At 40.3% G+C, this 13,376-nt stretch overlaps 1 protein-coding gene across 2 annotated transcripts in view; it reads left to right on the top strand.

Annotated features, from left to right (window-relative positions):
• Positions 1 to 13,376, top strand: part of ctif (CBP80/20-dependent translation initiation factor) — a 109,923-nt gene that overhangs the window by 35,377 nt on the left and 61,170 nt on the right. For both annotated transcript variants that reach the window (XM_080419659.1, XM_080419658.1), the window contains exons 4-7: positions 772 to 900; positions 1,599 to 1,672; positions 6,404 to 6,508; positions 9,179 to 9,257. In XM_080419659.1, the coding sequence (XP_080275785.1) occupies positions 772 to 900; positions 1,599 to 1,672; positions 6,404 to 6,508; positions 9,179 to 9,257 (387 nt within the window). The remainder of the gene's footprint in view (positions 1 to 771; positions 901 to 1,598; positions 1,673 to 6,403; positions 6,509 to 9,178; positions 9,258 to 13,376) is intronic.

Genomic DNA, 13,376 nt, shown 5'->3' with positions numbered 1-13,376 from the left:
AAAGTTTGAGGATCCAATGGAGTTAGCTGGTTTTGTCAGAAGCGCTTTTTAATGCTTTTCATTGGTTCAATATTTTAATATTTTTTACCAACACACAGACGTAAAGGGTGTTCTATGGCCCTGATTTATGGAAAGAAAATGCAAAAGTGTCAAAATGGAGTTAGCTGGTTTCTGCCCGACAGAAATGATATTATGTTCCCATGTCGAATGCCAAGAACACAATTAAAACAAATGTGTGACAATTACACGTCAAGTAACATTTTGACAGGCCTACTCCATTGACATTCTTTCTCCCCGGCTCCCTTTTAGGGTGAATGGGAGCACAACAGTAATGAAAGTACAGAGTCAACTTTCCTCAGAAATGATATTCGAATATTGGTCTTAAAAATTGGCAGATATTCGAATGTATTCGAATATTATTATTATAATTATTAAAAAAATATTAGTTAAAAAAAAAAGAAAATGTTTTTTTTGGACAGAAACAGTACAAAAAACAATGTATCGAGTGCTCGGATCCAATAAAACATATCTTTTGTTTGTTTTTATAACTTGATACATTGTTTTTTGTATTGTCCCTGTCAAATAAACATACTTTTTTTTTTAAATTATTATTATTTTAATATTCTAATATAAATTTTCATATTCGAATATACATATTTTCCCAATATTCGAATAATATTCGAATATCGAATATTCGTTTGACAGCCCTAGTACAGAGTGAAGTTATTTTCCTCATTGACGTTCTTTCTCCTTCTCTCTCTCCCTCTCTAGGATGAATGGGAGCACAGCAGTAATGAAAGTACGGGCTCCAGACCCAGCTCAGGTTCTAGACCAGGCTCGGGGTCGCGCTCCGGTAGCAGGGGCCGAAACAACCAGTTCATGCCCCCCACCAAAGTACAGGTAAATACTGTTTACTACACATCTTTGTACACGTTGTACAGAGAAAGAGGCTAGAGCCTGACCAATGTATACTTAGATCATTATTTGACCGTTTTGATGACATCGGTATCGGCAACTATACACTGATGTGTCTTATAGGTGAACATTTTTCGATTTGACGTTCTTTTAACCCATTCAATTCTGTTTCATTTTAAGATTTCTTTGGCTATTTAAAAATAGCAGATCTACAAGCTCATAGCGCGGCACCGACATATTTTCGCGGCCAAACACATCATTTTGCGGGGTCCTTGACATGAAAATGTTTGCGAACCGCTGATTATAGCAACATACGTTTTTTCAAAAAACTGTTAGGATTTAGAAAACATTTGTAGAATCCGCAGAAGCAAAGATTTGAGTTACAAATGTTTACTTTTCATGATTTTATTGAGCTTATAGATATGCTATTTTTGAATAGCCAAAGTTTAAGATAATGGTTAAAGTGGTTAAAAACCTAAAAGTGACAGATGCTTTCTCGGTCTTAATGGGTTCAAAAAAAATAATTGCAGATCTACAAGCGCACAATGTGTCACAACTCGACTCAAATAGGGACAGACGGATATACAGTGCGCACACACTGCACAAAGCTTTGTACTATAGATCTAGCTCACAGGAAGCGTGTGCATTTATGTACTTATCTTACTGGTCTTTTTTTTTCCTAGAACGGTAATCGAGAGGGCTCACTTGACATCCTTGGGACAGACATCTGGGCTGCTAACACCATGGACTCACACGGGTAGGTACCTGTGTGTGTGTGTGTGTGTGTGTGTGTGTGTGTGCGTGTGTGTACGTGCACCTAACCCATGCATTTTTAGATTTCTATGGCTTTTCAAAAATAGCAGATATACAAGCTCATAGCGGCAACATTTATTGTGCAAATCTTTGAATATGTATTTTTTTAAAGCGAACATTTGTAACTCAAATCTTTACTTCTGGGGGATTCTACAAATGTCTTCTACTGTAAATCCTTTTTTGAAAAAACTTATGTTGCTATAATCTGTGGTTCTCAAACTTTTTCATGTCAAGGACCCCCAAAATGATATGTATTTGGCCGTGGACCCCCATCTCAAAATATGTTGTTCCAGGGACCCCCCCCCAGAAGCAAAGATTTGAGTTACAAATGTTCGCTTCAAAAAACATATACGGTATATATCCAAAGATTTGCACAACTTTTGAGATTTTTCAACAGATTTTTCAAAAAGAAATAGCAGATCTACAAGCTCATAGCGTATATCTGCTTGTATATGCTTGTATGTCTGCTTTCCGGTCTTAATGGCTTAAAATAGAACACTGTATTGACTTTCATTCTCTCCTGATGAACGCGTGGCTCTAGTATAACTCAATGGGTTCATTTTAAAATGGGATTGTAGAATAGTGAGTCAGTGGCTGGAGGCTGAGACTTGTTCCCATGGCAACTGCTGCACGGTAACATTGCCTCCCTTACTGTAGTTCCGGCCACCGTGGCAGATGTGAGCACAGACACATGATGCCGGAGCTGTTAACCCGTTAAGACCGGGAACGCATCTCCGTGTAATTTTTTTATTTCTGTGGGCTATTCAAAAATAGTAGCTCATAGATTTTTGGAAAAATCGTGAAAATGTGTGCAAATCTTTGAATATGTATATATATCTTTAAAGCAAATATTTTTAACTCAAATCTTTGCTCCTGGGGGTCCCTGGAACAACATATTTTGAGTTGGGGTCCGCGGGCCAAACACATATCGTTTTGAGGGTCCTTGACATGAAAAAGTTGAGAACCACTGATATAGCAACATACGTTTTTTTCAAAAAAAACTGTTAGGATTTAGAAGACATTTGTAGAATCCCCAGAAGAAAAGATTTGAGTTACAAATGTTGGCTTTGAAAAATATATATTCAAAGATTTGCACACATTTTCACAATTTTTCAAAAAATAGCAGATCTACAAGCTCGTAGCGCGGCACTCGGTGCCGCGCTATGAGCTTGTATATCTGCTATTTTTGAATAGCCCAAAGAAATCAAAAAACGACACAGATTCTTTCCCGGTCTTAATGGGTTAATGGCTGGATGATGCAAGCTGCACGACAGAACGGGTCCAGGGGGCACGAAATGGACCCTCGCGGCTGATTATTTTATTCCTAATTGTTTATAATTTAATAAATTGATTATTGACTATTCTTACTGTAGGTATTCTAACTATTTATGTATTTATTTATATTTAAAGGGCAAGCGCCTTCCCTGGAAATCATCTTTATGTCATTATATCCTCTCCCTGGGGTGTGTCTGCACTGCTGGCAACCCATAGATACTCCTATGTCATGTTTGAAGTAATTTGTCTAATACACACTGGTATTTAAGCCGCCATTGGTTAACATGCGTATCTCCAGTGAATATTCAAAGATGAGACACTGAAAAGGTAAATTAAAGGTAGGGCTCATTGCTACAGAGCGTTTGTTCGGTCACAGGGGTCTCTCCAGCTCTTTAGTAAACAGAATATAGTACATTTTCAGGTAGGTGACACATTTTAAGCCAGTCAGGAGAGAGCACTGAAAATGCATTTTCTGTTTAATAAAGAGCTGGAGAGACATGGGAGACTCCTTATATGGACAGGACACTCTAGTAACGAGCACTATCAGAACATAGACCCATTCTGCAATTATTTGAATAATTGCAAATCACTTACCCTACCTTTAATATTGTAAAAACTAATTCAAAACATAGACCATAATAAGTACATATATTACCTACAGAACATCAATGTGTGCGTGTGTGTGTTATGATACAGTTTTGAATCTTATGCCCTCTACTTCAACATAGTACATTTCTGATCTTGTGCTACTCATGAGCAATCCAGCTTTCTCAGCTCATAAACTTGCCTTGACGTCAAGCTCTGCAATTAGAGAACGCTAGTTTTTCAAAACCCTAAATATAGTGTTTTTCATCCGATTGCTGCCAGACCAATTATGTTTTTGAACCATACTTCTAATGGACACCTGTGGTGTCTCGCCTCCACTGCTCGCAAAGTGCTTCCTGGACACTGATTGGCCTTGAGTGGGCAATTTGACCTGCTGTGGTACACGGTCGTCTAAAACTTTTGATTTCGTATGATGTATGACGAAGGTTTTTGCGGTGTGGCAATGCAGGGGCCAGCCGTCTAGAACTAGTGTGTGTGCGTTTTATTAGTGGTTCTCAACCTGTGGGGTCCCCACATGATTTTGGGGGGGTCCCCACAGATGACAGTGATGTGACAATTAAGACCTGAAGCCGATTCTACAAATGTCTTCTAAATCCCAACAGTATTCTGAAAAAACATATGTTTCTATATCAGTGGTGCTCAAACTTTTTCATGTCAAGGACCCCCAAAATGTAATGTATTTGGCCGCCGACCCCATCTCAAAATATTTTGTTCCAGGGACCCCCCAGAAGCAAAAAAATGTTCGCTTTAAACAATATATATTTAAAGATTTGCACACATTCTTTTTAAAATATTACTTGTATATCCGCTATTTTTGAATGGCCAAAGTGTAAAATAATGCTTTTTAGCTCAAATGAAAAAGTGACACAGATGCGTTCCAGGTCTTAATGGGTTAAGAAAAAGAAAACCCAAGAATGAAAGAAAAGACAAAAAGGCCATTACTGCATCAAAGTTAATCAACAAACTATGCTATAAAAACTGGACAAACATTGGCCAAATTGTCAAATAATATAAGAAAGAAATTGTGAAAATAGCCAAGCTCGACTATCACAATGTTATCTGTGGAACGGAGTCAAACAAAATGTAATGCCTCAACTCCTACAATTCCATGTGCTTGTCAGGGTGGGGGGTCCCCAGTTCAAATATGATTATTTTGGGGGGGGGGCGGCTTGAAAAGGTTAACACATCGACCGCCAGAGGTTAATCTCATAATGTACTCACCAGTGCCAAGGTGTTTTTGTTGTTTTTTTGTTTTTTTCATGTCGCCATAGATCTTGTTAAAATCCTTAAGATTGAGCCGTACACGGTCTGTTTACATCCGCGACATCTCAACGTATCTCCCAGTGAAAATCACGTGTCAAACGGGGCATCCATGTTGTAGTTAGAGCGGATTACGTTAAACAGTGAAATGCGAGGAGAAAAAACTACAGGAAGAGAATTGAGTTTCAGTTTCGTCTGTAGAATGGGAGCGGACGTGATCGTCAAAACCGGATCCCAAATAATTCCGTTTCCGGTCATCAAACCGGAAACGGAAGTTGATCAAAAAAAATCCGAAAGTGAACCCGGATATTTTTAGCGCGAAAAGACTGTGGACCGTAGGGCTACGGTCTCGGCGCTTAACAGTTGGATTTAACGGACCGTAGGACTACGTTCTTGGCGGTTAATGTGTTAAGAACCACTCTATATATATATATATTATAACCACTATAACTGTGTTATATGATATCCTTTTGAATCTTCAACATAGTACATTTCTGATCTTGTGAAAACGTCACGAACAATCCAGCTTTCTCAGCTCATAAACTTGCCTTGACGTCAAGCTCTGCAATTAGAGAACACTACAAAATCATAAATATAGTGTTTTTCATCTGATTGCTGCAAGACCAATTAAGTTTTCCTCCACAATAGGCTTTTGAACCTGACGTTTACATCTAATCGACACCTGTGGTGTCTCGCCTCCACTGCGAGCAGTGAACTCAATTAAGGCACATTGTGTGGCCTTAATTGAGCAATTTGACCTGCTGTGGTACATGGTCTAAAACTTTTGATTTTGAATGACGTATGACGAAGATTTTTGCTGTGTGGCACCTCAGGTGGGCCAGCCGTCTAGAACTGTGTGTGTGTGTGTGTGTGTGTGTGTGTGTGTGTGTGTGTGTATGAGAGAGTGAGTTTTCCATCTACTGAATAGAGTCTTACCTATTCATTTTAGTCAAAATGGCAGTTCCTTTTGACCGGGAACAGTAAAGGTGTAACAAAGTTGAACAAACAACTCAAATTCCAACAGTGGGCAGGAAATCATCAGGTCTTGACTTGAGGCAGTCGGATGAAAAACACAATAATTAGGATTTGGGAAAGTCGTAAACTTGTAAGTACCCTAACCAGCGTTGCCAGATTCTGTGAGAGAAACAAGCAACCAGGTCTAGGAAAACCAGCCCAAAAGAAGAAGAGAAGGGACTATGGGCCACATGAGCACTTTAACATATACATCAGCTATTTGAAAATAGCAGATCTCCAAGCTCACAACGCGTCGAGATGCGACGCGTTGTGAGCTTGTTGATCGGCTATTTTCAAATAAAATCTTGCGGGGAAATTATAATAAGCAGATCTGGCAACCCTGACCCCAACCCTCTTGGGTGCATGCAAGGTGCAACATCCAGTTGTCTTCTTTTAGAAGCATGAATCAAAGTAGAACGGAACAAAAAAAGCCAAAAGACCATGTTGGCTATGTGTTGTATTTGCACTTTTTTTGCTGATCTCTAATCCAGTGACTCTGTGTGTGTCGCCTTGTGTTTAGGGGTGCAGGATGGGACGTGCAGCCAGAGAAGCTGGACTTCAGCCAGTTCCACAGGAAGCACTACAAAGCCACCGCCAAACATCTGCCACACATCCACCAGGAGGGGTAAGGCCTGTCCCCGAGGCTCTTTCAGTGTTGCCCGGATTTTGTGAGAGAAAGGATCAACCAGGTCTATGAAAACAAGCCCAAAAGAAGCGACTATAGGCCACATGAGCACTTTAAACCTATATAAATCTGCTATTTGAAAATAGAATATCTACAAGCTCACTACTTGTTTCACAAGCAATGCGACGCTTGTGAAATCTTGAAATAAAATGTTAAATATTTGGACGAACACACAAACAAATCTGGTACAGGGTCTCCCTGGCACAAAACGTTTTCAGATGGGGATTAAGGACAAATACATATTATTTTGGGGGTCCATGACATGAAAATATTTGTAATAATAAAATAAAAAAGCAAACAAGCCCAAATAAGCAACTACACTTTAGAAAAATAAATAAATAACGCAACTACCAATATTTACAAGCAAGCAACTTTACAGAAAAAGAAGCCCAAAGTCACTTATAATAAGCGGACATGGCAACACTGGGCTCTTTCTGTTCTGCTCGGTTGGGGCGTGGTTGTGTTAAGGCCTGGATGACCCAGTCTATCACACACCAATACACATCAGCCAATTGTCATTCTACAGTACACTGTTGTTGGGTGGCAACAGTGTCCAAAACAGTTCCTTTTTTATTATTATTTTTAAAACATTAAAAAGTAATGAAAATAGCAGATATACATGCTTGTGAGCTTGTATATCTGCTATTTTCTCTACTTTTATGTGACACTCTTGTATGGTGAAGTAGGGGCATTGATTTAGGAAAAAAATTAAGTTGAAATATGGAGATATGAGGTTTCTGCCCAATAAAACAATGTCAATTAGAACATTGGCCTCAATGGTGAATATGACCATTTAGGGACATATGTGAGATTAAACTCGTTGGCTAGTAAATACATGTATTTTAACCACATTAACACTTGTGGGCGCCGGTGGCCTAGTGGCTAATGCAGCCTGATGGCGAGTCGCGGGTTTGATTCCCGAGCCCGATGGCCTTTGCTGCATGTCACTTCCCGTCTCTCTTTCTCCCCGTTTCCTGTCACTCTCTACTATACTATCAAAATATAGGCAGAAAGGCCCCAAAACATATCTTAAACAAAATAACACTGCTGTCCCTACTTTGGGCCAAATTTCAAATAGTGGATGCGTAGTGAGCTTGTACATCTCCAATTGTGTGTAAGGATAAGGATGGTGTATGGGTGTGCTTGTGCGTGCGCGTGGCGTGCATGCATTTTTGACAGTTTCACTGACATGCCCAAAATAGGGAGGCTAAGCTGAAAGTGGTTTAAAATAAGATGTGATTATTCTAGTTGTTGCTATTCTGGCCAAGGCTCTCTCAATAGCTAAGTAAAAAGTGACATAATCCCTTCTCCCAGACAACTTGGTAAAACATCTACTTTCTCAGCACAGATGTGATGTGTTTGCAAACGTGCTGTTACTTTACAGACGACCAATTATCTCGCCAATAAGCTCTCCTAAATAATTGTTGCTACATATATAGCACAGTTCTGCGTTTCAGCGTATGGATTTAACTCTTCAGTTCAGTTCTACATGCATAACGGATGATTGCGTTTGACATATTGATCGGTATTACTAGGCCTGTCACAATTATTACATAATTGCCTCATCGCAATTATTGGAGAGAATTGCAGTTATTTTGTATAATCGCCTTTTTTAAAAAATAGTGGAAATAGCAGGTCTACAAGCTCACAACGCGTCGCGATGTGACGCGTTGTGAGCTTGTAGATCTGCTATTTCCACTATTGATGTTTTTTATTCAAGTATAATATTAATATATTTAGGTTATTTGTCATACCTGCCCTGTGCAACATCAAAATCCTAAAAGCCTAACAGAAACGCAATTTCTATTCACATGTCCCAGTGTTCAACGACAGAAACACATTTAAATCGTTTAATCGCAATTACTTGAGTGACAATAGGCTCTATGCACAGCAGCCATATTGTGAAGACATTCACAGGTGTTGCCAATGATACTAATGAAGGCTATGTTCCATTCTGGTCAAACAGAGTCAGGGTGCTGATGTTGTGCATGTTGCCTCACTCTGCTACACCAGTGGGTCTAAAGTTGGGGTCCAGGGACCCTCATGGGCTTCCAAATGACCCCTTACTGGTGTGTAACTCTGAGAGTGTACAAATGGAACCAAATGGACCCTTACGGGTCCAATTTGTACACTCTCAGAGTTATGGGGGTCGTGGAAACCACTGTGCTACACTAAATGGAACAGAGCCTTCATTAGTATCATTGGTAACACCTGTGAAGGAAGTGATAATACGGCTGCTGTGCATAGAGTCTATTAATCGTCAGGTAAAAATTCATAATCGTGACAGCCCCAATTACAACCAATATTGGTTTCCAGAGTACAGCAAGCATCCCTGGTCCCGTTATTCATTGTCCAACCATTGTTTTCAAATGTTACATTTAGCATCAGCCATGTGTCTATCTCTGTATCCATTCTTCTGCTCTTCCTAATGCATCACAATTGATTGCAGCCTGTAGCGTTTTTCTATTTGACACTGGTCTGTTGATTGAGCTCGCCTGTCTGCGTTTGTCGATAATGAATGTTCCTATTAATACAGTATTTCTCCTTCCCTCTGTCTCTCTCTCTGTGTCTCTGTCTGTCTGTCTCTCCTTCTTTCTCTCCCTCTCTCAGGATGATTAAAGGTAAAGTAGATGACGACGATGGCATAGACATGAACGACATAGAGAGATTTCTCCCCCATCTACACTCCGTAAGTCACAATCTAAACTCTAAACATTACCCCGAACGCGACCTATACGCTCCAATCTATTTGTGTTTTTACAGAGTCTATTCTGTCAATGTCTTATAATTTTATAAAACATTTCTCACACATTTTGACTGGAATGACAGCACAGTGCTCTTAGACAAACAACTATCAAAGCCATCAGCCAATTTGTTGTCAGAGAGCGCTCTCTTGTGGCACAAGGAAAGAAATACAGGCTCAAAAAAGTTCTAGCAATTGCTCATTTTGATGTGGCAGTTCAGGCATGTGTGTTATCTTATAATATATATAATTATATTATGATACAATGCTCAACACAATGTCAATATTGAAGAATGTAGGCATGAAGTGTGTAGTACTGTCTCACCATCGTGGTGTAGAACAGTTCCCATTGAAAATATGTGGGTCTATGGTGGCTTTTTGTTGTGACACAAGTGACACCTAGTGGTAAGACAGAGACGTCGCAGTCAAATGGCCAGAAACAGTGCATTGATAAGTTGCTATGCTGCCCCCCAGTGGAGAACAAATTGAAGTGCAACTCGGCAGTCACAGGTAAAAGTGGTGTCGGCGTATTTCTCAGATGTATGTATGATGCATGTTGAACATAAAAGAATGAGTGATTTATTTTGAATGGTGTGTCAACATGAAGTATAGCTTTATGACCTACAACAGACTGGACTGAGCTACATTGTCGTAGTATTTCTTTGTCCATTACTCCTGTAGAACCCTGGTTCTCAGCATGGGGTTCAGGGACCCCCAGGGGCCCTTCAGGGTGTTCCAGGTGGTCCCCAGCTAAATGATTGATAATTAGGATCAGGGAACCAAATGGAACCTTGCTGGTCTGTAACTCTGAGAGGGTACAAACGGAACCAAATGGACCCTTAGGGGGTCCATTTGGTTCCGTTTGTAACCTCTCTAGAGTTAAATTAACACTGAGGATTTTACAGGGTAGATTGGGGTCCCAGAGATAAACAAACGTATCAAATTGGGGTGCCGTGCCCTAATGCATGTTGAACTGTGGGTACTTGACACTAACCCATTTAGACCGTGGAAGAATCCGTGTCATTTTTAGATTTATTTTGCTATAAAAAAATAGCAGATCTACGTGCCGCGCTACGAGCTTGTAGATCTGCTATTCTTGAACATTTGTGAAAATATGTGCAAATCTTTGAATATATATATACATTTTTGACTCAAATCTTTGCTTCTGGGGGTGCCTGGAACAAAATGTTTTCAGATGGGGGTCCGCAGCCAAATACATTTTGGGGGTCCTTGACATGAAAAAGTTTGAGAAAAATAAACTGATTTAGAAGACATTTGTATAGGCGCTCGGTGGCGCAGTGGTAAAGTCACTGCCCACCACCACGGAGGTTGTGGGTTTGAATCCACCGTGGTGCATGCGGCTTTGTCGAGCGTCTACACGAACACAATTGGCCCGTGTTCGGGAGAGGGAAGCCGGGTGGGGAGGAGGGTGATATTGGTCATTGCACGTACTCCTATGGGCTGAGGCGGCACCTGTCAGCAGGGAGTGTTGGGCGGGAGGAGTAGGACGAAGGCCCTACGTCCTCCTGGTGGGGGCTCCTCACTGGCAGGTGAGTCAGTAGGATACAACAGCAGTGATAACACACAAATGTGTGTGGAGAGGAATCAATTGGCATAACGACTAAATTGGGGAGAAAAAGGGGTAAAAAAAAAAATGGCTACTCTAAATAAAAGAATATATAAAAGACATTTGTAGAATCCCCCAGAAGCAAAGATTTGAGTAAAAAAATTGCAGATCCACAAGCTCGTAGCGCGGCACTCAGAAAATCCTAAAATGACACGGATGCGTTCCCGGTCTTAATGGGTTAAAAAAGGTTTAAGAATCAGTGGTGTAGAATCCTCAGATCGATCCGAAAAATCTGTCATCATGCAGCCGCCCTAGTAGCTGAGTTTGTAGCAGATAGTCTGTAATGTCAGGTGAGGCTGTCACACTCAACCATTGTTTTTGTCCTTGGTGTTACGCAACTCGGTTCGGGGTTGTTGGAGGTTACCTGGATGGCGTAGGTGTTCTCTCTCCTCTTCCTTCCAAAAAAGCTTCTGGGTCCAGCTTTTTCTTGAACCGCGACGACGTCGTCCTGCCTTCCTTCCCCTCTTGGCTTCGGCAGACGCGGCTGCCTGCTGCTGTTTTTTAATTATTTTACCTCTCATCATCATCTCTCGGCCAAAGCGCAGGCCCTTAAGCTGCTTGCTCCACTCAAGATGGCTTCCTCCTGTGTTTTTTAATGGTCTGGGAGCCAGCAGTTGCTGTTTCCTTTCATTCAGATAGAAAGGTGGATGGAAGACGGGGGTCAGCCGTGTCCGTGTCCGTCTGGTCTGTGCTTTGGAGTTTTGGATAGGATGTAGGGCTGGTGCTGGGATCCAGCGGAGGTCACAAACACACACAAAAGCGTGGAATTCCAAAGCCCCTGCATTCGCTCGCTCTCACTCACGGTCATGCTCTCTCTCTCTCTCTCACTTCCATCTCTCTCCATTGGTGTAAAGTAGCTAAGTAAATGTACTCAAGTACTGTACTTAAGTACAATTTTGAGGTATTTTTTTTACTTTCATGGAGTATTTCCAATTTTCTGTACTTCTTACTTCTACTCCAATACATCTCAGAGGCAAATATTTAACTTTTTACTCCTCTACAATTATTTGAAAACTTTAGTTACTAGTTACTTTGTAGATTTTGATTATTATTACAAAACATACATTAACCCTATTTAGACTTTGGCTATTTGAAAATAGCCGATCTACAAGCTCACAATGCGTCGCATTGTGAGCTTGTAGATCAGCTATTTTCAAAAGATTTGTATACATTTGAAAACTTGAAATGGGACATTCTGCACAATGAGTACTTTTACTTTTGGTACTTTAAGTACATTTTGATGCCAATACTTTTGTACTTTTGAAATTCCAGACTTTTACTTGTAACAGAGTACTTCTATATTGCAGTATTGATACTTTTACTTAAGTAAAAAATTTGAGTACTTTTTCCACCACTGTCTCTCTCTCTCTCTCTCTCTCTCTCTCTCTGTCTCTCTCTCTCTGTCTCTCTCTTTGTTCTTTTCTCATACAAATAAATCATCCTGTCTGTCTTTTGTACACTATTAAACTGGATTTATAGTCCTTCATAAGTGTCACTCACTGAACATAGCCGATCGACAAGCTCATACTTTGGCTGTTTTCGGCTGGCGGTGCCGTCCTACAACAAAGTACAAAGGCTTTAGGATCTCCTGTTTTTCTGCATGCACTGGCATCACCATCACCATCATCACCATTATCACCATCATCATCATCATCACCATCATCACCATTATCTCAGCCATAGCTGAGTGGGCAGAGAAGACTTCCGAGAGTCGGAAGGTCACTGGTTCGCCACCCAGCAGTGGTGTAAAGTAACTAAGTACATTTACTCAAGTACTTTACTGGAGTATTTCCAGTTTTCAGTACTTTTACTTCTACTCCACTACATCTTAGAGGCAAATATTGTACTTTTTTAATCGCGACGCGTTGTGAGCTTGTAGATCCGCTATTTTCAAACATTTTAGTACTTTTACTTTTGGTACTTTAAGTACATTTTGATACCGATACTTTTACTCAAGTACATTCTGAATTCCGGACTTTTGCTTGTAACAGAGTTCTTCTACATTGCAGTATTGATACTTTTACTTAAGTAATGCAATTGAGTACTTTTTCCACCACTGCCACCCAGTCTGTGTGTCAAAAGTGTCCCTGAGCAAGACACCTAACCACTAACTGCTCCCCGGGTGCCGTATTAACGGCGCTTCCTCACTGCTCCTAATACTTAGGATGGTTTAACACATTGAATGCCAGAGTTATTTCAGATTTTTTAGCTGTTTTATGCCAGAGACTTTTCATTGAGAAAAAAAAAGTACTCAGGAGCTGAGATACAGAATTTTTAAGTTCTAAGTTAACAAGGAAGTGGATGGGAGTCTAAATATTCAAAAAATCATATCTCCTTGGTCTTAAGGTCAAATAAAAAAAAACCTTTTTTTTTTTTTTTTTTTTAACGCATATATGCGTTCTTGGCACTCAAGTGATGGATTCAAAAGAACGCAAAGA

The sequence above is a fragment of the Gymnoscopelus braueri genome (genome assembly GCF_963280865.1).
Source record: "Gymnoscopelus braueri genome assembly, chromosome: 22".
NCBI classification, from domain to species: domain Eukaryota; kingdom Metazoa; phylum Chordata; class Actinopteri; order Myctophiformes; family Myctophidae; genus Gymnoscopelus; species Gymnoscopelus braueri.
This window is presented reverse-complemented; position numbering and strand designations above follow the sequence as displayed.